General features: G+C 45.0%; 1 protein-coding gene across 1 annotated transcript in view; it reads right to left on the bottom strand.

The window, feature by feature from the left end:
• The window catches only part of LOC309569822 (ribosomal protein S6 kinase 2 beta-like), a gene marked incomplete at its 3' end in the record, with an annotated part of 195,203 nt that overhangs the window by 93,925 nt on the left and 74,688 nt on the right, over positions 1–26,590 (bottom strand). The window contains exons 8-10 of the mRNA XM_082275825.1: positions 20,717–20,796; positions 18,388–18,427; positions 18,099–18,298 (exon numbers count right to left, since the gene is read on the bottom strand). Of these exons, the coding sequence (XP_082131951.1) occupies positions 18,099–18,298; positions 18,388–18,427; positions 20,717–20,796 (320 nt within the window). The remainder of the gene's footprint in view (positions 1–18,098; positions 18,299–18,387; positions 18,428–20,716; positions 20,797–26,590) is intronic.

Here is a 26,590-nt window from a genome sequence, read left to right as displayed (position 1 = left end):
AATAGAGTTTCTGTAAAGGGCGATGGATTCGTATTATAGGGGTATTTTTAGTTAAAAAAGGTTTTTGAGGTCGGAACTCCACATTAATGAAAAGAAGAGAAGAAAACTGGTCAGGGAGGCTGCAAAGAGGCCTACAGCAACAGTAAAGGAGCTGCAGGAATATCTGACTAGCACTGGCTGTGTGGTACATGTGACAACAATCTCCCGTATTCTTCATGTCTGGGCTATGGGGAGTGGCAAGACGGAAGCCTTTTATACGAAGAAAAACACCCAAGCCCTGTTAAATTTTGCAAAAACACATCTGAAGTCTCCCAAAAGCATGTGGGAAAATGTCTTATGGTCTGATGAAACCAAGGTTGAACTTTTTCGCCATAATTCCAAAAGATATGTTTGGCACAAAAACAACACTACACATCACCAAAAGAACACCAAACCCACAGTGAAGCATTGTGGTGGCAGGATCATGGTTTGGGGCTTTTTTTTCAGCTGGAGCCGGGGCCTTAGTCAAGGTAGAGGGAATTATTAACAGTTCCAAATACCAGTCAATATTGGCATAAAAACCTTCAGGTTTCTGCTAGAAAGCTGAACACGAAGAGGAACTTCATCTTTCAGCATGACAGCGACTCAAAGCATACATCCAATCCAACAAAGGACTGGCTTCACCAAAAGAAGAATAAAGGTTTGGAATGGCCCAGCCAGAGCCCAGACCTGAATACGATTGAAAATCTGTGGGATGATCTGAAGAGGGCTGTGCACAGGAGATGCCCTCGCAATCTGACAGATTTGGAGTGTTTTTGCAAAGAAGAGTGGGCAAATATTGCCAAGTCAAGATATGCAATGCTGATAGACTCAAACCCAAAAGACAGAGTGCTGTAATAAAATCAAAAGGTGATTCAACAAATTATTAGTTTAAGGGTGTGCACACTAATGCAACCATATTATTTCAGTTTTTACTTCCCTTCACCTAAAAGATTTTAGTTTGTTGTTCAACTGAGTTGTACAGTTTATAGGTCACATTGAAGGTGGAAAAAGTTCTGAAATGTATCTTTTTTTTTTCTATCTTAACTTTAACCACTTGCTACCCGCCCACCATCAAATTACGGCGGAGCGGTGCATCTATTGTTCTGGGACGCCGTCATATGAGGGCACATCAAAACGGCCTCTCTCGCGCTCCCGCGGGGGCGCGCAGAGTGACAATCTTGGCTGCGCCGTGTTGCTAGGATGCGGCGTGACCCCGATCTTGGTAAAGAGTCAATGACATGACTCTTTACCCGTGTGATCGACTGTGTCTAATCACTGCCGGTCACATGTATATGAGGAAGTGCCGTTTATCGGCTCTCCTAGCCTCACACTGTATATCGGCTCCTCCTCACAGGGGAGACCAGGACAGGTAGTCAGGGCACTGATCATCGGTGCCCTGAATACAGAAAAGTGAAATAGAGTGCCAATCAGTGCCCACCATCAGTGCCCACAGTGCCCACCATCAGTGCCCACAATTAGTTCCCATAGTGCTGCCAGTCAGTGCCCATCAGTGCCTGCTCATCTAGGTACTGATGGGCACTGACTAGCAGTACTATGGGCACTGATTTTGGGCACTGATGGTGCTGCCCATCAGTGCCGCCCACCAGTGCTCATCAGTGCCCATAAGTGCCACCTCATCAGTGCCCTTTAGAGCAGCCTATCAGTGCCCATCAGTGCGGCCTCATCAGCGCACATCAGTGAAGGAGAAAAATTATTTATTTTCAAAATGTACTCACAGAAAATAAGAAAAACTTTTATTTTTTCAAAATTTTCTGTCTTTTTTCTTTTGCTTGTAAGAAATAAAAAAACACAGCGGTGCTTAAATACCACCAAAAGAAAGCTCTATTTGTTTGAAAAAAATTATAACAATTTCATATGGGTACAGTGTAGCATGACCGCGCAGTTATTCAAAATGTGACAGCGCTGAAAGTTGAAAATTGGCCTGGGCAGGAAGGGGGTGAAATTGCCCAGTATTGAAGCGGTTAATCATGCATAGATCGTTCATTTGGCATTTTAAAGTACAAAGGAGGGAGCGGACAAAAACACTTAGCTTTCAAGCTCCAATAACATCTCTCTGTAGCGGGAACTTACATTCCCACGTGTTTTTTTTTTTTTTTTTTGTGAGGGGGGCATTTTGGAGCATTTTAACTCATCAAGCATAGGGCAGCCTATCCACCTGAATGGGCTGCCCTACATGCAACAATAACCCCAAAGAAGCCTCACAACTTTTTTTACTGTGATGTGATGAAGCGCACAGATGTGAAAGGAGCCTCATTGTTCTTGTGTAAATGCACCAATTTCACTTTCAGGACCCATTCACATCTAGCATAATGGGAGTGCACGTTTTTTGGCTCGTTTTTCCCACATAGGGCAGCATGTTAATTTCAATGGGCTGCGTTACATGTGGCTCATGGGATATTTTGGCGTGTTGTGGGTAGTGTGTTTTTTACTGTGCGTTTTCCAGCATTTGCCACTCGTTTTTTTCACATGGCAAAATGTGTGTTTGGTGTGCCGTTAACAATAATGGCACTGAATGTGCAACTAGTAATTTTAGGTGTACAAAGGGTGCCATACACTATATAATCTGATTGTACAACCTCCTTCAGATTTACCAAATGTATATAATCGGAGGAAATAGTCATGTAGCCAATCACTCTGTATCCAATCAGGCAGGCCCTTGCCCTACATAGTTGACGGTAGAGAAAGTACGATTAGATTGTATAGTATATGGTGAACTTTACAGAGCCCAGGACACACTTCTCCTGTTTGTCACTGAACCAAACTGTCAAACCATCCAATGGCTGGTATAACTGATCACATGTGCAGCATCATGGCAGTTGAAGATTAAACATAGGCCAAGATGGCAGCTTCCTTGGCTGAACATGATAGGAGGGTTTACTTCCACTTTAAGGTAGGGGGAAAAAAAATAAAAAAATCGATGCCTGTGTATTTAGTGAGAAGAGTGATCACTGATTGATTGCATTTCATTTAAACCACTTGCCGACTGCCACACGTCGATTTACGTGAGCGGTCAGCCCCTCACAGGCAAAGCGACGTAGGACTACGTCGCTAGCCTGTGAGGCTCTAGGGAGCGAGCGCGCGCCACCGGAGGCGCGCTCATGGACCCCCCCGCGTGTGTGCCCGGTGGACCCGATGTCCGCCGGTCACTCACGATCGACCATTAGAGCGGGAGAAAGGCAGGCGGCTAATGTAAACACAGCCGCCTGTCATTCTCCCCTGTGTAAAAATGGAGATTATACGGTTCTACTATGTAGGACCGTTGATCTCTGTTCTTACACCAGTAGCCACAGCCAATCACAGTTAGAATCACGCCCCTAGGGACACACTTAACCCCTCCCTCTCCAATAAAGTTAACCCCTTCCCTCCCAGTGTCATTTTTACAGTAACAGTGATTACTGTAGTAATGTCACTGGTAACCCCAAAAGTGTCAAAAAACTGGATTTTTGACTTACCGTAAAATCCTTTTCTCTTAAAGAGGAAGTAAACCCTCCTCTACAACTTGTACCTATAGGTAAGCCTATGATAAGGCTTACCTATAGGTACTGTAAATATCTCCTAAACATGTACCGTCTAGGAGATATTTACCTTACATGCAGCCAGTGACATCACTGGCACATGCGCTCTGAAGGAACGGCCGCTCGTGCCGTTCCTTCAGAGTCCCGTGCCGTGACTGTTGGCTCTCGCGCGCATGCGCGGGAGTGACGTCACCGCGGCTCCAGCCAATCAGATGGCCGGATGCCGCGATCCCAGAAGACGGGCGACTGGACATGTCGCCCGTCATAGAGGTGAGTGAGCGGCACGGCGGGGGCTCGTTCTAAGGTAAGTATTGCATAATGAGCTAGTAGCATACTAGCTCATTATGTCTTTCTCTTGCAGGGTGAAAAAAAAAATTCGAGTTTACAACCTCTTTAAGCTCATTGACAGATGCAGGACTGATATCGTGATATCCGTAGGGTTATACTGCCCCCTACAGGAGTAGGACACTAGGCAGGAAAAAAGTTCTGGCCACACCTATGGGCAGTCCCAGGGGGTATATCCTCTCTCTCCCTGCCACAGGATGTCAGTTATGTAACAAAGCAGTGTCAGAGACTCATACCAACCCAACTTAAAATAGAAGGGCGGGTACTGCGTCTGTCAATGAGCTTAAGAGAAAAGGATTTTACGGTAAGTCAAAAATCCAGTTTTCTCTGTCGCTCATTGGCAGACACAGGACTGATATCTTGATATCCGTAGGGATGTCCCAAAGCAGTGCCATAAATGAGGGGTGGGATAACAGAAATAAAATTCAATCCAGAAGGCCAAAACAGAGCCAACCAGAAGACCAGAGGACTCATCGAAACAAGCAGATGAGACCCACCTGAAAAAAACAAAACCCCCCGAGGTAGACCAAAGGTCCCCTCAAACAGCAGCCTGCAAAACCTTGCGGCCAACAGAGGCATCCGCCGATGCCAGCACATCAACCTTATAAAATTTTGTAAAGGTATGAACCGACGACCAGTTAGCCGCCTTGCAAACCTGAAGCACCAAAGCCTGATGGAGGTAGGCCCAGGAAGCACTAAGAGCCCGAGTAGAGTGCGCCTTAACAGGGAACGGAGGAACCCGACCCTTAATAGAATAAGCCTGCACCACCGTCTGTCTGATCCATCTGGAGATAGTCGCGGCAGACGCAGGCAGCCCCTTTCTAGGGCCATCCGTGATCACCAAAAGTGAATCAGCCTTACGAAAAGAGTCAGTAGTAGCAAAGTACACCCTGATCGCCCGAACCACATCCAAGGAGTGTAACGCAAACTCCCGAGGATGACTGGCTTAGGACACAGGGAAGGTAACACAATATCCTCATTCAAGTGAAAGTCGAAAACCACCCTAGGAAGGAAGGAAGGATGGATTCGGACGAAGAACTACCTTATCCCTATGAACCACCAGATAGGGGGAACGACAGGACAACGCAGCCAGTTCCGACACCCTGCGTGCAGAAGTGATAGCCACCAAAAAGGCCACCTTCTGGGATAAGGTAAGCAAGGGAATCTTCCTAATATTTTCAAAGGGAGGTTTCTGGAGAACCGACAACACCAAATTAAGATCCCAGGGCGGCAAGGGCGCGTGCACCGGAGGAGCCAGGTGCCGCACCTCCTGGATGAAGTTCCGCACCAAAGAATGAGTAGCCAGTGGCCTCTGGAAGAAGATCCCCAATGCTGAAACCTGACCCTTGATAGTGCTCAAGGCCAGCTTCTGCTCAACCCCCCCGTTGCAGGAAGGCCAATATCCGAGCCACCGAGTAAGAACATGGAGGAACCCCGAGGGACTCGCACCACGCGATATAAGACTTCCATGTGCGAAAACGCCAAACGGAAAAGGATTTAGGAAAACTAGAAGAATGATCAGAACTCTGGCAACTGAAATTTAATGTGGATGAGTGCAAGATAATGCACCTGGGGCGTAAAAACTCAAGGGCAGAATATAGAATATTTGACACAGTCCTGACCTCAGTATCTGAGGAAAGGGATTTAGGAGTAATTATTTCAGAAGACTTAAAGGTGGGAAGACAATGTAATAGAGCAGCACGAAATGCCAGCAGAATGCTTGGATGTATAGGGAGAGGTATAAGCAGTAGAAAGAGAGAAGTGCTTATGCCGCTGTACAGAACACTGGTGAGACCTCACTTGGAATATTGTGCGCAGTACTGGAGGCCATATCTCCAGAAGGATATAGATACTCTAGAGAGAGTTCAGGGAAGAGCTACTAAACTAGTACATGTATTGCAGGAAAAAACTTACCAGGAAAGGTTAAAGGACCTTAACATGTATAGCTTGGAAGAAAGAAGAGACAGAGGGGATATGATAGAAACTTTTAAATACATAAAGGGAATCAACTCGGTAAAGGAGGAGAGCATATTTAAAAGAAGAAAAACTACCACAAGAGGACACAGTTTTAAATTAGAGGGGCAAAGGTTTAAAAGTAATATGAGGAAGTATTACTTTACTGAGAGAGTAGTGGATGCATGGAATAACCTTCCTGCAGAAGTGGTAGCTGCAAATACAGTGAAGGAGTTTAAGCATGCATGGGATAGGCATAAGGCTATCCTTCATATAAGATAGGGCCAGGGACTATTCATAGGATTCAGATATATTGGGCAGACTAGATGGGCCAAATGGTTCTTATCTGCCGACACATTCTATGTTTCTATGATGATAGATCTTTCTGGATGTAGCTTTCCTCGCTTTAATCAGAGTAGGAATAACTGAAACAGACAAACCCCTGTCCTTCAGCACCTGGCTCTCAACAGCCAAGCCATCAAAGCCAGCGATCGTAAAGCAGGATGGAAGATCGGTCCCTGAGACAGCAGATCCTCCCTGAGAGGAAGTCGCCATGGAGCGTCCACGACCAGCCTGGCCAAGTCGGCGTACCAGGCCCGACGAGGCCAGTCCGGAGCCACAAGGATGACTGGAATTCCCTCCGTCTCTATCCTGCGAAGAAGTTTCGGCAGCAACTTGAGAGGAGGAAAGGCATACAGCAGCTGATACTGCCCCCACGGAGCAACCAGCGCGTCTGCGGCGTCCGCCCGAAGATCGCGGGAGTGGGCTGCAAACCTTTGCACCTTCCTGTTGAGCAGAGATGCCAACAGATCCACGTCCGGGGTGCCCCAATGAAGGCACAACTGGTGAAACACCTCTGGATGAAGAGACCATTCCCCTTGATCCAAGGTCTGACGGCTGAGAAAGTCCGCCTGCCAATTTTCCATGCCCGGAATGTGAACTGCGGAAAGAGCCGGAACAAACCGTTCCGCCCAATGAAGACTGCCGGCCACTTCTACAGCCGCCAGAACACTCTTGGTGCCCCCCTGGTGATGGACATAAGCCACGGCCGTGGCATTGTCCGACTGAATCCGAACCGGGTAGCCCCGAAGATGCTCGATCCAGTGAACCAGGCAAAACCTGATCGCTCTCAGTTCCAACACATTTATCGGCCACCTGGATTCTTCCAGGGACCAGAGCCCCTGAGCAGCCAGAGACTCCCTGGTCCACTCGCTCAGCCGGATCCGATTGTCCAGGGAATCGGGATTCCGGTTCCATTTGAGAAGAATCTCCTTTTGGAGAGTCCGCGTATGAAACTAAGCCTGCGGAGACTCCGTATCGAGGAGGAGGCCGTCCAGGTAGCCCAGGACCGATATGCCTCGCTGCCGCAACAGCACCAGAGCTGGGGCCAAAACCTTTGTGAAAACCCAGGGAGCAGAAGCGAGACCAAAGGGTAACGCCACAATCTGATAATGGTCCTCTCCCACAGCAAAGCGCAGAAACCGCTGGTGTCCTGCCTAAATGGGAGCATGAAGATAGACATCCTTGATGTCTATGGACGCCAGAAAATCCCCCTGATGCAGGGAGGCCACCACTGTGCGAATGGACTCCACTCCTTGTTGCATCAAGTCCTGCACTGCCCCCAACAGAGCCGTTAGGCAATTCGGGGACAGTCGCATATTGGAAGGGAAGAACCGCACCGGTGGAAGCGATCGAAACTCGATCTTGTATCCCGACCGTATGACCTTGTGAACCCATTTGTCTTGAATCCTGGAGAGCCACGGGTCCGGGAACCGGCGAAGACACCCCCCCACCCCTGATATGGGTGGGGGCGCACCTTCAGCCTGAAGCGGTCTTATCCTCAGGTCTGGAAGGACCGTATTTTTGCTTACCAGACCAGGGTCTCTTGAAACCCCCGGGGGGGATTTGGAGGGCTTCGCCTTGTTGCCCGCCCCGGAAGAGCGAAAAAACTTCTTGTGAGCTGAAAAGGAAGGTCCCTGTCTGCGACGAGGTTCCTTACCCTTATTACATAGTTAGTGAGGTTGAAAAAAGACATCAGTCCATCCAGTTCAACCTATGATGTGCGTGTGTGTTTGCTTTTAACCGTACATTGTATACCCCTGTATGTTGTGGTCTCGAAGGTGCCCATCTAATAGTTTTTTGAAACTATCAATGCTCCCTGCTGATACGACTGCTTGTGGAAGAGAATTCCACATCCTTATCGCTCTTACAGTGAAGAACCCCCTACGCACTTTAAGGTTAAACCGCCTTTCCTCTAGTTTTAGTGAGTGGCCACGTGTCTTATTGTATCTCCTTTCTCTGAATAGTTTGTTCCTTATGCTAGGGTCGCCAGTACAGTATTTGTACATTGATATCATAATCTTCCCTTTACAGAGAGAATAAGTTCAGTGCTTGTAGTCTTTCCTCATAGCTGATGTCCTCCATTCCCCTAATTATTTTATTTAATACATTTATTTTGTTGCCCTTCTCTGGACTTTCTCCAGTTCCAGCACATCCTTCCTGAGGACCGGTGCCCAGAACTGGACAGAATACTCCAGATGTGGCCGGACCAGAGTCTTGTAGAGTGGGAGAATAATCTCTTTATTTCTGGAGTGAATCCCCTTTTTTATACATCCCAGTATTCTGTTGGCTTTGCTTGCGGCGGCTTGGCATTGCATGCCACTGCCAAGCCTGTTGTCTACCAGTACCCCCAAGTCCTTTTCCATCCTAGACTCACCCAGAGGTTTCCCCCCTAGTGAGTAGCTTGCTTTCTGGTTTCTGGCCCCCAGGTGCATTACTTTACATTTTTCAACATTAAACCTCATCTGCCATGTAGTTGCCCACCCCGTTATTTAGTTCAGGTCCGCTTGCAAGGTTTCCACATCCTGCATAGAAGATATTGGCAAGCCTAATTTAGTATCATCTGCAAATACTGAGATTGTACTCGATATCCCCTCCTCTAGATCATTTATGAATAAATTAAACAGGATTGGTCCCAGGACAGATCCCTGGGGGATTAGCCTGTGGTAGAAAGGTGCTCTTGCCCCCAGTGAGATCCTTGATAATCTCATCCAAGGTAGCACCAAACAGGCGACTCCCCTGAAAAGGGAGATCAGTCAAGGCTTTTTGGAAGCCTGATCCTCCGACCAGCACTTCAACCATAGCATGCGCCGGAGGACCACCGCCGAGATCGACACACGCCCCAGCAATGGAGCAGCGTCCAGTGCGGCGTCACAAACAAACTGTAGCCCCTGCACCATTTGCTCCAGCAACTCCACCACGGCAGGGGGGAGACTTCGCCCCTCCAGATCATGGCGTAACAGCTTGGCCCATTCCGTCAACGTCTGTGAAACCAGAGCAATGGTAGGAAACCAGCGGATCCACCGAAGGTGGCACCGTCCATTTTTTAAGGAGGGACTCTTCAAACGGGTAGCGCCTAGCAATCCATTTGGGCATCCCTGGGGGTCCTTTTGGACGGACCCACTCCTTCTTAATGATATCGTCAAAGCATTTGGGAAAGGGAAACACCTTTGCCACCCTGGAGGGCTTGCGAGTGCCAAAGGCAACTTCCGTATGAGCTGCATCCGCAGGTGCAAACTCCAGTTTTAGGGTCTCCCGGACAGACACAATCAGTGCGTCCACTAGTGCCTTGTCTTGCGCTATGGCGGAGGCAGAGAGGTCATCCTCACTATCAGAGGAGACAGGGCGCAAGACAGCAGCCCCAGAGGAGGAACCCGCAGCAGCAGCGACTGGCTCAGGATCAGAATCTGAGGCATCAGACAAGACAGGGGTAGGTGGGGGTCGCTTTTTAGCCCCCCGTCCCTGACAGGCCACCTCCACCCGGGACACAAATGACTCCAGGACCACCGAAGCGCATCAAGGGTGAGCGGAGAATCAGAGGGCCCTGCGGCCACTTCGAGGGGATCAGGTGGGGACACATGTGCAGCAGGGTCCATGGCAACACCAGGGGAACCCGTCAGCAATTATGACAAAATTGAAAAAAAATAAAAAAAATTTTTTTTTTTTAAATGTCACCCAGCGCTACAGCGCCCCTCAATGAGACAGTGTGCCTCGAGACCCCCGCAGAGAGAGAGCGAGTCCCCCAAAAGGCTCACCACACGATGCACCAGAGTTCAAAAGGACTGCTCTCAGCATTGTCTACATGACAAGGAAGTCCTGTGGAGCGATCTTCCCGGGTCTAGGGAGGGGCTCCGCCCCCTCACACGCCCTCAGTAACTCCCACAGCTGCCCAGCTCTGCAAACAAAACGAGCTGGGTGTACCAAGATGGCCGCCCCCATGAGCCACATGAGGGACTCCAAACAAATGGCAGCCCCGTGCGCTGCGGTGGGAAGGGGGGTCCCCACATCACTAACAGACGATCGATTGGCAGTTAGGCCCTGGGAAGCCAGGGAGGAAGCCCCCCGCACAACAGCCATCCACACTCGGGACCCCCCCCCCCACCCCCTTAGCGGCTTGCATGAACGGCTAGCCACCCCACACACACACAAACACCCCCCCGTAGGGGGGAAGGGAGGGGGGAGAGGGACACCACAGGGGGAGGGTGCACAGGGGAACAGAGGGGAACCCAGATTAGTGTGGGTCCGACCATCCCAGGGAGGGGCCCGGGTCCACCCCAGAGTCAGCCATGAGGAGCAGGGGGGAAACATTTACTCACCATACCGGAACAGAGCGGGCGCCACTCCACACAAAACCCCTCGCCGCCCAGTGGGGGGGGGGTGTCGGCCAAAGGAGACGCTGCGACTCGGCCGTCAACCGGTCGTATGCGACTCGGCGGGACATTTAACCCGCGGGCCAGTCCCCGTCCAGCGGGACTATGTCGCGGCCGACCCAGCGTGGAGCTGGGTCTGCACGCGCTCGTAGGCTGGCTGGGGAGACCACCGGATCTCAACATCCAGCTCGTCGCCCAAAATCGGCATAATTGCTTGAAGATCTCACAGGAACAACTGGAGAAAACAGCTAACTAAAAAAAAGATTTATCTAAAAAAGCTTGCCAGGACCAGAGATCCCAGCAAGGAACTTAGGTCCTTACTCCTGACTAGGCAGAAAAAAAACTGACATCCTATGGCAGGGAGAGAGAGGATATACGCCCTGGGACTGCCCATAGGTGTGGCCAGAACTTTTTTTCCTGCCTAGTGTCCTACTCCTGTAGGGGGCAGTATAACCCTACGGACATCAAGATATCAGTCCTGCGTCTGTCAATGAGCGACAGAGAAATGTCAGGGGTCCGATCTGTCCGCCGCAATGTCGCAGTCCCGCCAAAAAAAAACGCAGATCGCCGCCATTACTAGTTAGAAAAAAAAATGACATAAATCTTTTGCTTGGTTAGTAAACCCAAGAACTTTTGCACAAACCAATCAAAATACGCTTATTGCGATTTTTCTTACCAAAAATATGTAGCAGAAAACAAATTGGCCTAAAATGTTAAAACACTTTGATTTTTGCATTTTTTTTGAGAATTTCATATAAAAAAATTTGAAAAATATTATTTTTTCAAAATTGTCGCTCTTTTTTTTGTTTATAGCCCAAAAAATAAAAATCGCGCAGGTGATCAAATACCACCAAAGGAAAGCTCTGTTTGTGGGAGAAAAGGAGGTCAATTTCATTTGGGTACAGCGTCACACGACCGCGCAATTGTCAGTTAAAGTCACACAGTGCCGAATCGCAAAATAGGGCCCGGTCTTTGAGCAGCCAAATCCTCCAGGGCTAAAGTGGTTAAGGTAGGGAAAAATATATAATCGATGCATGTGTATTTAGTGAGAAGGGTGATCACTGATTGATTGCATTTCATTTAAAAAACATGCACCTGGAAAAGGGTGGTAGGTAGAAGGGTAGACGCAGGGTGTGTGCTAATGAGGTCAGCTGGTCTACTCCTTCCTGTGTCATGACCTATAGTCTGTCCAGGAAGTAAGGCAGAAGTAATGGAAACATGTTTTGAAACATCCATGAAGACAGTGAGGTAAGTATGTGTAGAATAAATGGAAAGCGGTTTTATTTTTGCAAAAGAAGTATATTATTCTTATATTGGTACATAAGGGAGCTGGAATTCAGAAAAAGGTGAACTTACCCTTTAAGTGGATTTGTTATGCACTTGAAGGGTAAGTTCACCTTTTTTTATTTTTATTTTTTCTGAATTCCAGCTCCCTTATGTACCAATATAAGAATGTTATAGTGATACATTTTATTTCCCTGTATATGAAGGCGAGAAAACTTTATGCCTGAACACAAGAATAATCCTGTTGGTTTCAAGAAAAGTAAACCTCTGGACTACTTGACATATATTGTGCGCAGCAATGGGTTGGACACCTGGGGGAAGTCACATCAGGGAAGGAATTGTGATTTTAACATACAGTATTGTACATGCTACATAGAGGACAGAAAGAATGGGGGAGATTTACTAAAACTTGTGCACCCAGAATCTGGTGCAGCTGTGCATGGTAGCCAATCAATTTCTAACTACAGCTTGTTCAATTAAGCCAAGGATCCTCAAACTACGGCCCTCCAGCTGTTGTGGAACTACCCATCCCATGAGGCATTGTAAAACTCTGACATTCACAGACATGACTAGGCATGATGGGAATTGTAGTTCCTGAAAAACTGGAGGGCCATAGTTTGAAGACCCCTGAATTAAGCTTTCACAATAAAACCTGGATGCTGATTGGTTTCTATGCAGAATTGCACCAGATTTTGCACTCTGTAGGTTTAGAAAATGTGAAGGACAACCTGACACCCTACCTGGGTATCTCCGCCAAGAAGCTGCTTCCCAAGCTCTGGAACACAAGGCCAGTAATATAGCTGCAGTTACCACAAAGAACTAGGCAACACCAGTCTTCGGAGCAAACCAGAACTGCTTTATTAGAGAAACACACTGAATTTATATAGAAAACCATCAGATAAGAGCTAATCACATTATCACAGACAATGGCCACCTTAGACAGTCCGGCGCCCCCATAGGAATATATTATCTCCAGGCAATAGTTCTCCTGCAGCCCCGTGAAGTCTGTGACAGTAAAACTCCCATTTTTTCTTTTTATACATTTTTAATAGACATTGTGAAAAAATAATGAATTATATTTTAGCTATTTAAGTCTTGAAATATTTGTGTTTCACCTTAAATTCCATTAGTATGCATTGATAAAATGATTTACAGTAGGTTGATTTAATAAAAAAATAACTCCCCAGAAAATTAAAAAACACCAAAAAAAAACTCAAATGACCCTTAAACAGTAGGTTAGCTTGGACCTAGAAGAAGAAAGTAGACCCTTAAAATCTTGCCCTGTTAGTGCAAATAAAAAAGTAAAGGTGAAATATATAAGGCCTTGATCATATAAAGATTTCCTAAACCTTGAGCTTATAGAGAATTTGTAAGTTTGCCCATATATACAATATACTGTATAGCTCACCACTTATGCTCACCTTCCCCAAAGCTTCATTTATCCATCTAAGCCATGGGTCTTAATCCTGTATAAACTTAGTAACAAAAAGTGTTGGAATTTACTTAGGGTTGATAACCTGGTCTCCTCCGTCATGTTTCAGGCAAGTGAGTGGCTGCTCAGGCCCACACACTGCATCCTTGGAAGTTCGGAGAAGGACACAGGCTCCTCCATATCCAAAAGCTCCAGGTATTTGAAAAAGTTCCAACACAGGAACAGGGTGGTACAGAAAGGATACATTTAAGAGGTGAGGTAGATGAGCTTTCATGAGAACCTTTTGCTTTCCCTTGCATGGATAAAATGTCAGATTCTCTTTAACGTCCACTCATATCAAAAGGTATGGGAGCCATCCAGCATGTTCTAGTGAATTCTGTTAAGCCATGGTCATTGAAAGATTTAACCACTTTACCACCGGAGGATTTTGCTGTCTTACGTCCAGGCCACTTTTTGCGATTCGGCGCTGTGCAACTTTAACTGACAATTGTGCAGTCGTGCAATGCCGTACCCAAACTAAATTTACGTCTTTTTTCCCCCACAAACAGAGCTTTCTTTTGGTGGTATTTGATCACCTGTGCGATTTTTACTTTTTGCGCGATCAACAAAAAAAGAGCGTTTATTTTGAAAAAATAACAATATTTTTAACATTTTTTTTAATATGAAATTCCCCCCCAAACAAATGTAAAAATCTAAATTTTTTAAAATTTTTGGCCAATTTGTTTTGCTACATATGTTTGGTAAAAAAAATCACAATAAGTGTATTTTGATTGGTTTGCGCAAAAGTTATTGCGTTTACTAACTAAGGGAAAGATTTTTGTCATTTTTGGTGTTTTTTTTTTTTAACGAGTAATGGCGGCGATCTGCGATTTTTTTTTTTTTTGCGGGACTGCGACATTGCCGCGGACAGATCGGACCCTTGACTGACATTTTTTTACACTTTTGGGGTTACCAGTGACATTACTACAGTAATCAGTGCTATAAATATGCACTGTTACTGTAAAAATGACACTGGCAGGGAAGGGGTTAATTTTATTGGAGAGGGAGGGGTTAATGTATGCCTGGTGCTTACTAATGTGTGTGGGGGGAGGTGACTGAGTGAGTCAGGGACAGATCGCATGTTCAGCTATGCTGAACCCTGCAATCTGTCACTCCCTGTCACTGAGGAGATCCGCCCGCTCTGTTTACACAGGCGGGCGGATCTCCAAACTAGATTCCCGACAAACGGGGAAGAGCGGCGGCGATGGCCCGACTCCCGCTGGACGATAACGAACCACTTTGCCGCAGTACGGTCAACGTGACCGGTCGGCAAGTGGTTGTAAATAATTTTTTTTTTAAATAACAAACATGTCTGTACTTACCTGCTCTGTGCAATAGTATTGCACGGAGCAGGCCCGAACATCCTCTTCTCAGGCCCCAGCTGGTGCTTTGGCACCTCCTCTCTTGCTGATGCTCCAATAGGAAGCCGCTTCACACAGGGACACTGGTGTTGGCTTGCTCCTGAGCCTAGTTGCTTTGTCTATTGACATAGACAGTGTCAAAGCCTGCTCACTCGTCACTGGATTTGATTGACAGGAGCGGGAGCCAATGACTCCCGCTGCTATCGATCTGCCCAGTGAGGAGGGACAAAGCTAGTAGAGCCAGAGCTCTCATTCACAGTGCTGGATCGCGATCGGGCTCACAAAAGTATAATAAGGGGGTGCGCATAGGGGGCAAGTCTGTGACAAGGAAGGTTTTTTACCTTAATGCTTAAAATTAGGCTTTAGGACCATTTTAAGACCTAAAGTGATTGTAAAGTCTCCGTTTTTTTTTTAATTAATATAACAAACGTTATACTTACCTACCCTCCTCTTCTCAGGTCCCTGGCTGGAGCTCCTGGCCCCTCCCTCCTGTTGAGTGCCCCTACAGCAAACAGTTTGCTATGGGGACACCTGAGCTGAGCTGCAGCTCCGTGTATTTATTCAGACATAGACCTGCAGTTCGGCCCCACCCCCTCGCTTTCCTCATTGGCTAACTTAGTTTGATTGACAGCAGGGGGAGCCAATGACACCGCTGCTGTATATCAGCCAATTAGAAGGGAGAGTCCCAGGCGATGGAGGCATTCATGGTGATCGCTGGATAGAGAGGGGGCTCAGGTAAGTATGAGGTGGCTGCTACACACAGAAGGATTTTTATCTTAACCACTTAAGCCCCAGAAGATTTTACCCCCTTCCTGACCAGGGGGTATTTTGCGATCCGGCACTGCGTGACTTTAACGGACAATTGCGCGGTCGTGCGACGCTGTACCCAAATGAAATTGACATCCTTTTTTTCCCACAAATAGAGCTTTCTTTTGGTGGTATTTGATCACCTGTGCAATTTTTTGATCATGCGCTATAAACAAAAAAAGAGCGACAATTTTGCAAAAATAACAATATTTTTCAAATTTTTTTGTATGAAATTCCCCCAAAAAATGTAAAAATCTAAATTTTTTAACATTTTAGGCCAATTTGTTTTCTGCTACCTATGTTTGGTAAAAAAAAAATCGCAATAAGCGTATTTTGATTGGTTTGCGCAAAAGTTATTGCGTTTACTAACTAAGGGAAAGATTTTTGTCATTTTTATTGTTTTTTTTTTATAATTGTAACGAGTAACTGCGATTTTTTTTTTTTTTTGCGGGACTGCGACATTGCGGCGGACAGATCGGACCCTTGACTGACATTTTTGACACTTTTGGGGGTACCAGTGACATTACTACAGTAATCAGTGCTATACATATGCACTGTTACTGTAAAAATGACGCTAGGAAGGGGTTATCTTTTTTGGAGAAGGAGGGGTTAAGTGTGCCCCTAGGGGCGTGCTTCTAACTGTTATGGGATGTTTGTGTAACTACAGAGAAATACGATCCTGCATAGGAGGAGCGTATGATCTCTGTACTTACACAAGGGAGAATGACAGGCGGCTTTTTTTACATTAACCGCCTGCCTTTCTCCCTCTGTAACAGACGATCGCGAGTCACCGGCGGACATCGGGGATCACAGTGAGCGAGCGGGGGCGGGAGCACGCCTCCGGCGGCGCGCGCCCCCTATTGGCTCGCAGGCGAGTGACGTACCCCTACGTCACTTTACCTGCACGGGGTTGACCGACGCAGTATATGTACTTGCGGCGGTCGGCAAGCGGTTAATGCATGCTATGCATTAAGATAAAAAAATCTTCTGACTTTACAACCACTTTAAGCCTCATTCACACCATACAAGCAGAAAAACTGATAGAAACACTGCACCGATTTCACTTGCAGAGACATCAGTTTACAACAGTTTTCATGAGCGTTTCATGGAGATTTATACACGTTGCAGATTCCTGTGCAGAAATAATCTGGATGTGATACCAGTGTTGTGATGTGAACAGTGAACAAATGTTTTCTTCGTGCCCTTGCAGAATGCATGCATAAAAACTTGCGTCTCCCTCTGCACATGGTGTGAATGAGGTCTTAAAGGTAAAAGGAAGTCATAAGAAGTCCTTTTTTTCCCCCATGGAGAAATCTGTAGGTTTTCTAACCTTAGAATTTGTTTTTTGCATATTTCTTCTTTTAGTCTTAAGATAAATTGTAGGTCATGTCATCTTCCTTAAAAAAATGCAATGGTACTGGCACAAAAGAAAGGGTATTGGAACCAACTGATTCTGCTGATGGACAGTTAAAAGACAAAAAAGGACATAATCTCTACATGCAATGTGAAGTCCATAAAGTGTCCATAAGAGAATGTCCATAGTAAGCAAATCCATACACAGCTCACTTTGGAGGCAGCTCTGTATACAAGTGAGAAGGAGCTTGGAAGCAGCTAGGGAGAGAGCAGAGATGTATAGTAACTAAGTAGAACTACTTCACTACTGTACTTAAGTACCGAAAGGCGGTATCTTTACTTTCCTGGAGTAGAATTTTTTTCTCCTACTTCCACTTTTACTTCACTACATTTTTTCGATGATTTCAATACTTCTACTCTGATATTTTTTTTTTGTGCTGCATAGTTACTCGTTACTATTATAAAAATTACCACTGCCAGAACAGTAGATGGCAGGTTTCATGAAGCTCAAAACATGTGTATTATCAGCGCATACGAAAATAAATGCTACTGTATGTATAAATAAAAGCTGCATTTGAAATAATAAAAAACAATATGATGTTCAAACTTTTGACTTCTTTCTGTAATAACTACATAACACAGTACTTGTACTTTTACTTTCAGTACTTGAGTAGCAAAATTAAAAAAAAAAAACTACTTGCAATACTTAAGTACAAAAAATGTTGAATACTTTAGTACTTCTACTCAAGTCACTTTTTGATCGAGCACTTGTACTTTTACTCAAGTATGGGTTTCGAGTACTTTATACAACTCTGGGAGAGAGCACAGGTGTCAAACTAAGTGCAGCATGAAGGGCTTTATCAATAAAAACAGAAGTAATAGTACAAACATTGAAAATGGCAGGGCATATAGACAAAGGTAGGCGTAATCAGAAATCATCCCCATCAATGGAGTGAGAGTTCAGGATGGCCTCTAGCGGCACCAGCAGTGTCCCCAGAAGCTATGACCGCTAGAGGCCATCCTGAACTCTCACTCCATTGATGGGGATGATTTCTGATTATGACTACCTTTGTCTATATGCCCTGCTGTTTTCAATGTTTGTGAGTACTATTACTTCTGTTTTTATTAATAAAGCCCTTAATGCTGCACTTAGTGTGCTCTTTCCCTACATATCATCTTCCTTTCAACCACTTTGGCCAATTAGCAAATGTCCTGTAATATTTAGTGTATATCATAATTTAAAGATTGATTTGAACACTGGTAGAAGGTGTTCAGGATGTCTTGTCAGTTGTTCCCCAAATTCTTTTGCAACGTCGCTAAAATCTTTTGCGTTCTGAGAGGAATTTAGCTTTTGTCGATCTTCTTCTGAAAGGACGCCTTCATCGTTCAACTGGCCAGTGATCTTTTTGTAGCCACCAGAGCCCTTAACCACCTCTACAACCTTATCCCAAAACTCTCCTGAAGGGAAGAGAAGACATTATTAGAATATACTTTTACTACCTGCACTCTACTGTATATAAGAGTTTATAGACCTGAACTGGACATACCTTCTTCCTTCTTATTGGTGCCTCCAACTGTCTCAAGAGCCTACAAGGAAAATAAAGCTAGAATAAACATTCAATGCGTTTATGTTCTCTATTTTTAGAAAAATAAATATCAGAATGTAGTTACCCCAATTTTTACTATGCATTGCTATTGTGCTAAAAGACTCAAGTCCCCCATGGCACTTGAAGCATGCCATGCCAAAAAATGGTGGATACAGAATTTTTGTTCCCCATCCTATCTCTTTCTAGTCCAGGGGTGGGGAACCTATGGCCCGTGGGCCGTATGTGGCCCCCCGAAGTCATCTGATCCGGCCCTGTAATTGGGCTGCCTCCGGAGGGGAAGTGGAGAGCGAGCGCCTCCTAATTACACACAGAGCGTGTTCCTCTGCTTACCCGGCGAGGCTGCTGTCATACAAAGTCACGCCTCCTACCTATGATAGACCACACAGTGGTGACGTCTATCATAGGAGTCGGTCCAGGAGGCGTGACTTTGTATGAGAGTGCCTGCACCGGGTAAGTAGTAGAACCCTGCTCTGTGTGTAATCAGGACTCAGGAGGCGCTCTAATCCCATGCGCTCTGCATTGATGGGGGCACTAATCGCTCTGCATTGATGGGGGGCACTAATCACTCTGCATTGATGGGGGGCACTAATCACTCTGCATTGATGGGGGGCACTCATCACTCTGCATTGATGGGGGGGGCACTCATCACTCTGCATTGATGGGGGGGCCACTAATCACGCTGCATTGATGGGGGGGCACTCATCACGCTGCATTGATGGGGGGGGCACTCATCACGCTGCATTGATGCTGGGGCCACTCATCAAGCTGCATTGATGGGGGTAAACCTGGAAAACCAGTTTCCAGTAGCAACATCATCAATACCAGCTAACATCACACACCTCACCAAAGAGAAGCAGTTGCAGCCATCACATTAGGGGTGAGTTAATTAAAAGTTTGACCAAATATAAGAGGCACATTTTTAAGTTGATAATTTTGTACGGCCCCCGAACGATTTTAAAAATACCCAAATGGCCCTCGGCAGAAAAAAGGTTCCCCACCCCTGTCCTAGTCCCTTCTCATTTATTTTTGCGGTCATCATTCACTTAAGTCTTGTTCCTGTTTAATACTGCACTTTTTTAAACTTGAGCTGTTAGTACTATGGCTTTTTTCTGACAGGGGTCCCAGGCCAGGGGAAAAAAAAGAATACCAAACCTTAGAATTTCATGCAAGCTGAAGCTTTGGAATCCTTGTGATTGGTTTTTGGGTCAGATCTGGGTCTAATACAAATATTTTTTTCTAAAAAAAGTGATTTGGTCATAATAACCGTAAACGAATAAAAATCAAATGTATTATCAATGCTTATAAAATACATGTTATTTTAATCTATAGATTTACTACATTTCAAAAAGTATATTGTGTACTGAATGGATATACAAGATACAAACAATCTTCAAACGAAAGTTCAAGGATTGACATTTGATTGCCATCCTACCAAGTATTATTCTGTTGACAAAGGAGACCTAGGGCACTTAGTAAAAGACCTGGGGTATGTGCTTTGGGTGGCAGAATCTAGCAACACGTCTTGAATTCTGCTAACACAACACTTTACTGTATTATTTATATGAGTGTTTTTGCAAGTCAAAAAAGGAGCCAAATAATGAGGGCTGCCATTACTATTACAGAAAACTGGCCATAGAAAGTAACCTATCTAATATAATCTGTACATAGTGGACATTGTAAGTTTTTTTTTTGGCACCCTCTCTCGTGCCAAAGTTAGATAGCTTCTTACATGGAGTTTCACAGCTTTTTCTTTACTTTTGGAAGTCTGATTCCAAAAGGTGTACACTTGGCCTTAACAGCCTTCGTAGATAACCTACTATTAAGTCCAAAAAAGACTAAAGCCCCGTACACACGTACCGATTGTCGGCCGTAAATATTCGGCCGATTGTAGGCTTGTTAGTATGATGCTTCCGACAGCCGACAGCGCATTTTCGGCCGAACAGAATCTGTTGTGCAGGCATTAAAATTTTTGTTGGCCAACACCAGAACGGCCGATTGTTCGCCAGTCAGTACAGAATTCGGCCAACAAACAGCCGATTAGCAAGACTGGGCATGCTCAGAAAAGAAAAAACACACGGAAAGTTAACCATCACATGACATCACTTCTGAAGTCGGCTGTTGTTGGCCGACAAAATTCATGTGCAGTCTTTTGCAGTTTTCAGCCGACACGACAGCCCTGTACAAAAGACGGCCGATCGTTCGGCCGACGTTCGCTACGTGTGTACGGGGCTTAAGTGCCTGCAAGAATTCTCAGTGTGTTGTATCTTACCGTAGGAGACTTTGGATCTTCTCCAGCTGCTTTCAGGTCTAATTGTTGGGACTCTAAACCCCTTCCTCCGTTTTCTAGGACTAAAACATAAATGAATAAACATGTGCGGAATTATGCAATCTGTTTCTAGGAAAATAAGTAAATATACTGCAATTTACAAATAATACATTTTTGTAACTCTGAAGGCATTTTTTCTTTTTTTTTTTTTTGGATAGTGGTAGACCCTCTACTAAGTTCTTTTTCCTGTATCCAGACTTGTATAAAGTACTCGAAATTTCTACTTGAGTAAAAGTACAAGTGCTCGATCAAAAAGTGACTTGAGTAGAAGTGGAAGTGCTCGCAGAAAAAGTTACTTAAGTAGAAGTACTAAAGTATTCAACATTTTTTTTACTTAAGTATTGCAAGTAGTTTTTTCAAAAAATTTGCTACTTAAGTACTAAAAGTAAAAAGTACCAGTAGTTTTGAAAAAAAATTTCTACTCAAGTACTGAAAGTAGAAGTACAAGTACTGTGTTATGTAGTTATTAAAGAAAGAAGTCAAAAGTATGAACATCATATTGTTTTTATTATTTCAAATGATTTATTCAAATGATTAACCTGTGTTTGTTAGTAGTTTCTTGATGAACTTTAAGCGCTGTAGCACCATTTATTTGTTTGTTTCATATTTTCTTTTTATTGGAAAGATTTGGTATAGCAGCTTTTATTATACACAGCCTTTATTTTCGTATGCGCTGATTTACAAATGACATTATACACATTTTTTTGAGCTTTATGCAACCTGCCATCTAATGTTCTGGCAGTGGTAATTTTTTTAAAAGTAACGAGTAACTATGCAGCACAAAAAAAAAATACTTGAGTAGAAGTATCTAAATCATTGAAAAAATGTAGTGAAGTAAAAGTGGAAGTAGGAGAAAAAAAATCTACTCTAGGAAAGTACAGATACCGCATTTCGGTACTTAAGTACAGTACTTAAGTAGTTCTACTTCGTTACTATACATCTCTGCCTGTATCCCAGCTGGAGCTGTGACCATTGTCACTGAATCAAAAAGTAAGGGGAATTTCAAAGATTTTCAAGTTGGCACTACAGAAACAGGGTGCGGTTAAATCTTCCAATGGGGACACCGGTTCAGGTGACAAATGTCTAAGAGGGTAATTTCCATCATTTTGTAGTGATTTCCTGTCACTTCCTGTTTCACTTCCAGTGTAAGCATTTAAAGGAACTCTCCCCATTGGGACACCGACTGCAAAAACAACCAGACATGGGTATTTAATCTTTTTTTTTTAAAGCAAAATAAAAAAAAAAGCTTTGGCTAAACAAACCCACAATGCCATATATTATTGGTCGTGTCAGAATAATCCCTCACACAAAGCTGCTAGAGCTTGCAGAAGTTTTCATGCAGATACTGGCTTTATAAAAGTTGGAACTTGCATTGGTTTGGGTACACCCTACACCCAAAATCTCCCCATAGAGACATATGTCAGGGTTGCTCATGCCATATGTGATGTAGGAGAGTAAAAGAGAACGCAGCTGTATTTTAGGGGGCTCCAGCAGTGCTTTCAAACAAATAAAATAAATGCATTTGGATAACATTTTTCAGTGTAGATCTGTTTTGTATGCTCCTGCGGGTTTAAGGAAAGGGTCGCATTAACTCATCTTTCCTTAAGACTGACTCAGAGCTTACACAAAGCTATAGACCCCTTCCCTGCCCTCATGTGACATCAATGGGCCAATCGTGGGGGATCAGTGCTATCAGATGTGAGAAAGGGCAAGGGTCGGGTATTTCACTCCTGACAATTGAACTGAGTGTGGGAGTGGTGAGCAGTAAGTATAAGCTAATTAAAAGGGGGTGAGTTAAGTAATCATTTTAGTTTGCCTTCCATGGGCGAAGAAAGAATTACGTTGGTAGTATATTCTCCTGCAATACTGTTCCATTATCTAAAGCAGGGGTAGACAACCAGGGCTGGGACAAGGGGTGGGCAGAAGGGACGATTGCCCCCCGTTCACTGTGGTATCATGTGTTGTGAGGGGGGGGAGTGCCACAAGGAGATTGGGAGAGAGGATAAGTATTGTTCTAGGAGGGGAAATTGGGGGGGGGAGGGGTAGTGCTAACAGTGGGGATTTAGGGGGATTTGTGTTGTGAGGGGGGATGGGGAAAAAGATTTGTGCTGGGGGGGGGGGGAATTGGTGCTAGTAAGAGAAAATTTAAAGGGGGCGGGGAGAAGATGTGTACTAGGATCGAAAATTTTAGAGGTAGAAGATTTTTGATGAGACGAGTGGATTTCAGCAGGGGGGCGGATTTGTACTTGGAGAGGGGAGGGAGGAATTTATACTTGGGGGATAAGCTTGCAGATTAGTGGTCAGTGTTTTTATGGGGGGATTTTTGCAGACACATAATGGTCATACATCATGGGGAAGGGGGGGGGGGGGGCGCAGTTTGGCATGTTTGCCCTGGTTTTAGATGACCTTGTCCTGGCACTGTAGACAACCTTTGAGAGGTGGAGATATAATTGAACAACTTAAAGAGAGCAAAGATGACTTGTGTTCAGTGCCCTTTTTTTAAAGACATTAACTAGCAAGGACTTAGCCTACCTTAAAAGTGGACATTGTCTGTAGGGCAGTGGACATTGTCTGTAGGGCAGTGGACATTGTCTGTAGGGCAGTGGACATTGTCTGTCGGGCAGTGGACAGTTTAGGGCAGTGGACAATGTCTGTGGGGCAGTAGACATTGTCTGTCGGGCAGTGAATAGTGTCTTTCAGGCAGTGGATGTGTCAGCAGAGCAGAGGTTAGTGTCAGTAGGGCAGTGGATTGTGTCAGTAGTTTTTATTTTTATTATTTCTTACTATTTTATATTTTATTAAATGTTACAATATTTTTTACAATTATTTTAGAAGCCCTGTTGGGGGGGGGGGGGGCTTTGGTGACATATCAGGGTTTATGCCTCAGCTGTAAGTGGCTGGGGATTCAGACTTTACCACCCTCACCCCATCCTGGCACCCTAAGGCAGCTGCCTAAGCTGCCTTATGCTGGTGTTGGCCCTGCCCACAATAGTGTCCTCTGCACCCCCAACACACAGTAATGTCCTCTGTCTTCCCATAGCAGTGTCTGCTGCCCCTTTCACATAAACACTCCCCCCCCCCCCCCAAAGTAGTGTCCTCTGCCTTTCTGCCTACCCCCACCATAGCAATGTTCTCTGCCCCAATAGCAGTGTCCTTTGCCCCCTTCACATCACCCCCCACACAGTAGTGTCCTCCGCCCCTTTGCCCCCCCCCCCCCCACCATAGCATTGTCCCCTGCTCCTTTCACATCATACTCTCCATCCCCAAAATAGTGCCCTCTGCCTTCCCCAGCAATGTCCTCTGTGCCCTTTACATCACCCCCCCCCCCCTCACAAACACACACACACGCTCACATACAGTACACTACTATACATCAGAAGAGCAGTAGATTCATTGTCCTACCTATAGGGGTGTACACAGAGCAGAAGCGGGAGGCAGCACAGCTATGGACAGAGGGTGGGAGCCGGAGATGCCGGAGTTAACTTTCCATATTACCAAGCTGGTGATTGGTTGCTAGGACCGCCTAGCAACCAATCATCTGACGGTTAACTTAAAAAGTTAACTTGGCCAGGTCCCACTTCCGTCCTCTGTTCTGAGCTAAGCTGCCTCATGATTTCTGCTGTGAGAAAGAATGAGCGCAATGGGGAAGGCTGCAAGGAAAGACTGGCGTCGAGGTGTGGGGGTCCGCAAAGCAGAGGAGTGTTCAAAATCTGCCCGTCAACCACCCACTCGATGGGTAGAATGCAATGGATGGGTTGCTGACCCCTGATCTAAAGTATTATGACATAACTTGCCCATATACTATGTCGCCAAAAGGGTTCTCGTCAAATAACCAAAAGCATGCAGGAAAAAACAAAAAATATACCTCTGGGGGTAAAGCTCCCCAGTGGTATAAAGAAAGAGGTTAATGACTGGCAAGTTCGACAGGTAGTGATGTATAAAGTGCACAAGTTTATTGAAAAAATATTTTCATTAAAAAAGCATGTACAATGACACGTATAGCTTATTGAATACCACAGTATGTACATATATCCGCCACCTATTCACCTTTTATTTTCTAACCTGCGCCATTTCAGAGAAATCAGGAGCTGTTCAATGCAATGACGTAATTTGCGCATGCGCCTTTTGGGCCCTTTGCCATCAGCCCAATCACAAAGCTATCGTGCCTATGTCATCTGTACTCGGCAGCATTGCATTGAAATCCCATCTAAGTAGCGGCCCATTGCAAATTTCCTGAAAGTTCCTGAAACACCCTATGTGACTACCGCGCATGCGCAAGATTGCGACAATAAATTTTCTTCATGAATTTTCTCCACTGGAGGAGGATGCCAACAGTTAATATGGTGCAGGCTGCAACTGGGAGACATAGAAAAGAAAGTAAGCTGTGAGGTGGTTATAGCTATATTAGTGCACTTATTCGGGACAAGCTTTCGGGGGAAGGCCCCTTCTTTAAGGTCCCAGCAGTACTCTGGGGTACTGCTGGAACCTTGAAGAAGGGGATATACCCAGAAAGTGGAATCCAAATGCAATATTTCCCACGCACACATTCAAAATAACCGGCTGTTCAGTGATCCTGGGTGCTATAATGACCATAGGTTGGAAACCGTGGATACTTGAAGTGAGGAAATGTCATCAGCAAACCAAGGATTCCCCCAAAGGGTCCAAAGCTTTATTTCATGTTCACATGATAAATATATAGCAACGTTTAGGAGGCCTGATAAAGGGGCCCTGTGTTGCTACATATTTGTTATGTGACCACGGAATAAAGCTTTGGACCCTTTCAAGGAATCCTTGGTGTGCTGATGACATTTCTTCACTTTGAATACCCTGAAAGTAGGGATGGGCCAAACGACCCCCTGTTCAGTTCGTGGCAGAACTTTTGAACATCGCAAATGTTTGGAACCAAATAACAAACCCTATTGAAGTCTATGGGACCTGAGTGCCCATTTTGAAGGCTTACAGTATATGCAAGTAATTGGGCATACAATGGTTATGGGGGTCCAGGTACTGCCCTGGGGGACATGTATCAATTAGAAAAAAAGTTTGTAAAAAACATCATTTTTTAAATGAGCAGTGATTTACTAATGCTTAAAGTGAAAATTTATTTCAATATAGTCTGCCTCTAAAGTGGCACATCTGTACAGTGTATAGAAGCTGCTGCAGCAAAAATGACATTTATGAAGCCATAAAAAATTTCATTTTTCCTACAAGCTTTCTTTACTTTGGAAATAACAGTTTGGTGAGCCAGTTTGTATGATGAGGCCACAATATAGTGCACAAGGAACAAGATTCAACATTTTTTGGATAAATTCTGGTGTTGCTTTTGCAGACGTTGGATAAAAGTAACAGGTGTGGGAAAAACTGGGCTTTGGGTGTTGGTGGTGCCTTTACACCGTAATCCTATAGAGGTACGCTTGATGAAAGCAAGAATTAGCCTTGCCGTCAAAAATTTAAATGATATGCACCTGTCAAACAGGTGCAGAAAAAATAATCTTTGAGTGTTAATTGTGCCCAGGAAACGTACATCAAAAAGTTCTTCCAGATGAAATCAACACCCAGAAAGCTAGGCAGCCTAGAAGTCTTTCAGAGATTCCACATCCAAAAGACACTTAATCATCAACATCGGCATCAGGGGCTTGATAATCCAGGACTGATTCGTTTTGATAAATGTCAGCTGGACCTGAGAGTCTGTGGACAGATGCGTTCTATTATCGGTCACAAAACATGCAGCAGCATTGAATGCCCGTTCGGAAAGCACGCTGGATGCAGGGCAGCCCAGCAGCTCAATTGCATACTGAGCAAGTGCTGGCCGGGGGT

This window comes from Pelophylax lessonae, assembly GCF_965119305.1.
Source record: "Pelophylax lessonae genome assembly, chromosome: 13".
NCBI lineage: Eukaryota > Metazoa > Chordata > Amphibia > Anura > Ranidae > Pelophylax > Pelophylax lessonae.
The sequence above is the reverse complement of the archived record's forward strand: the minus strand, read 5'-3'. Positions and strand labels throughout refer to the sequence as shown.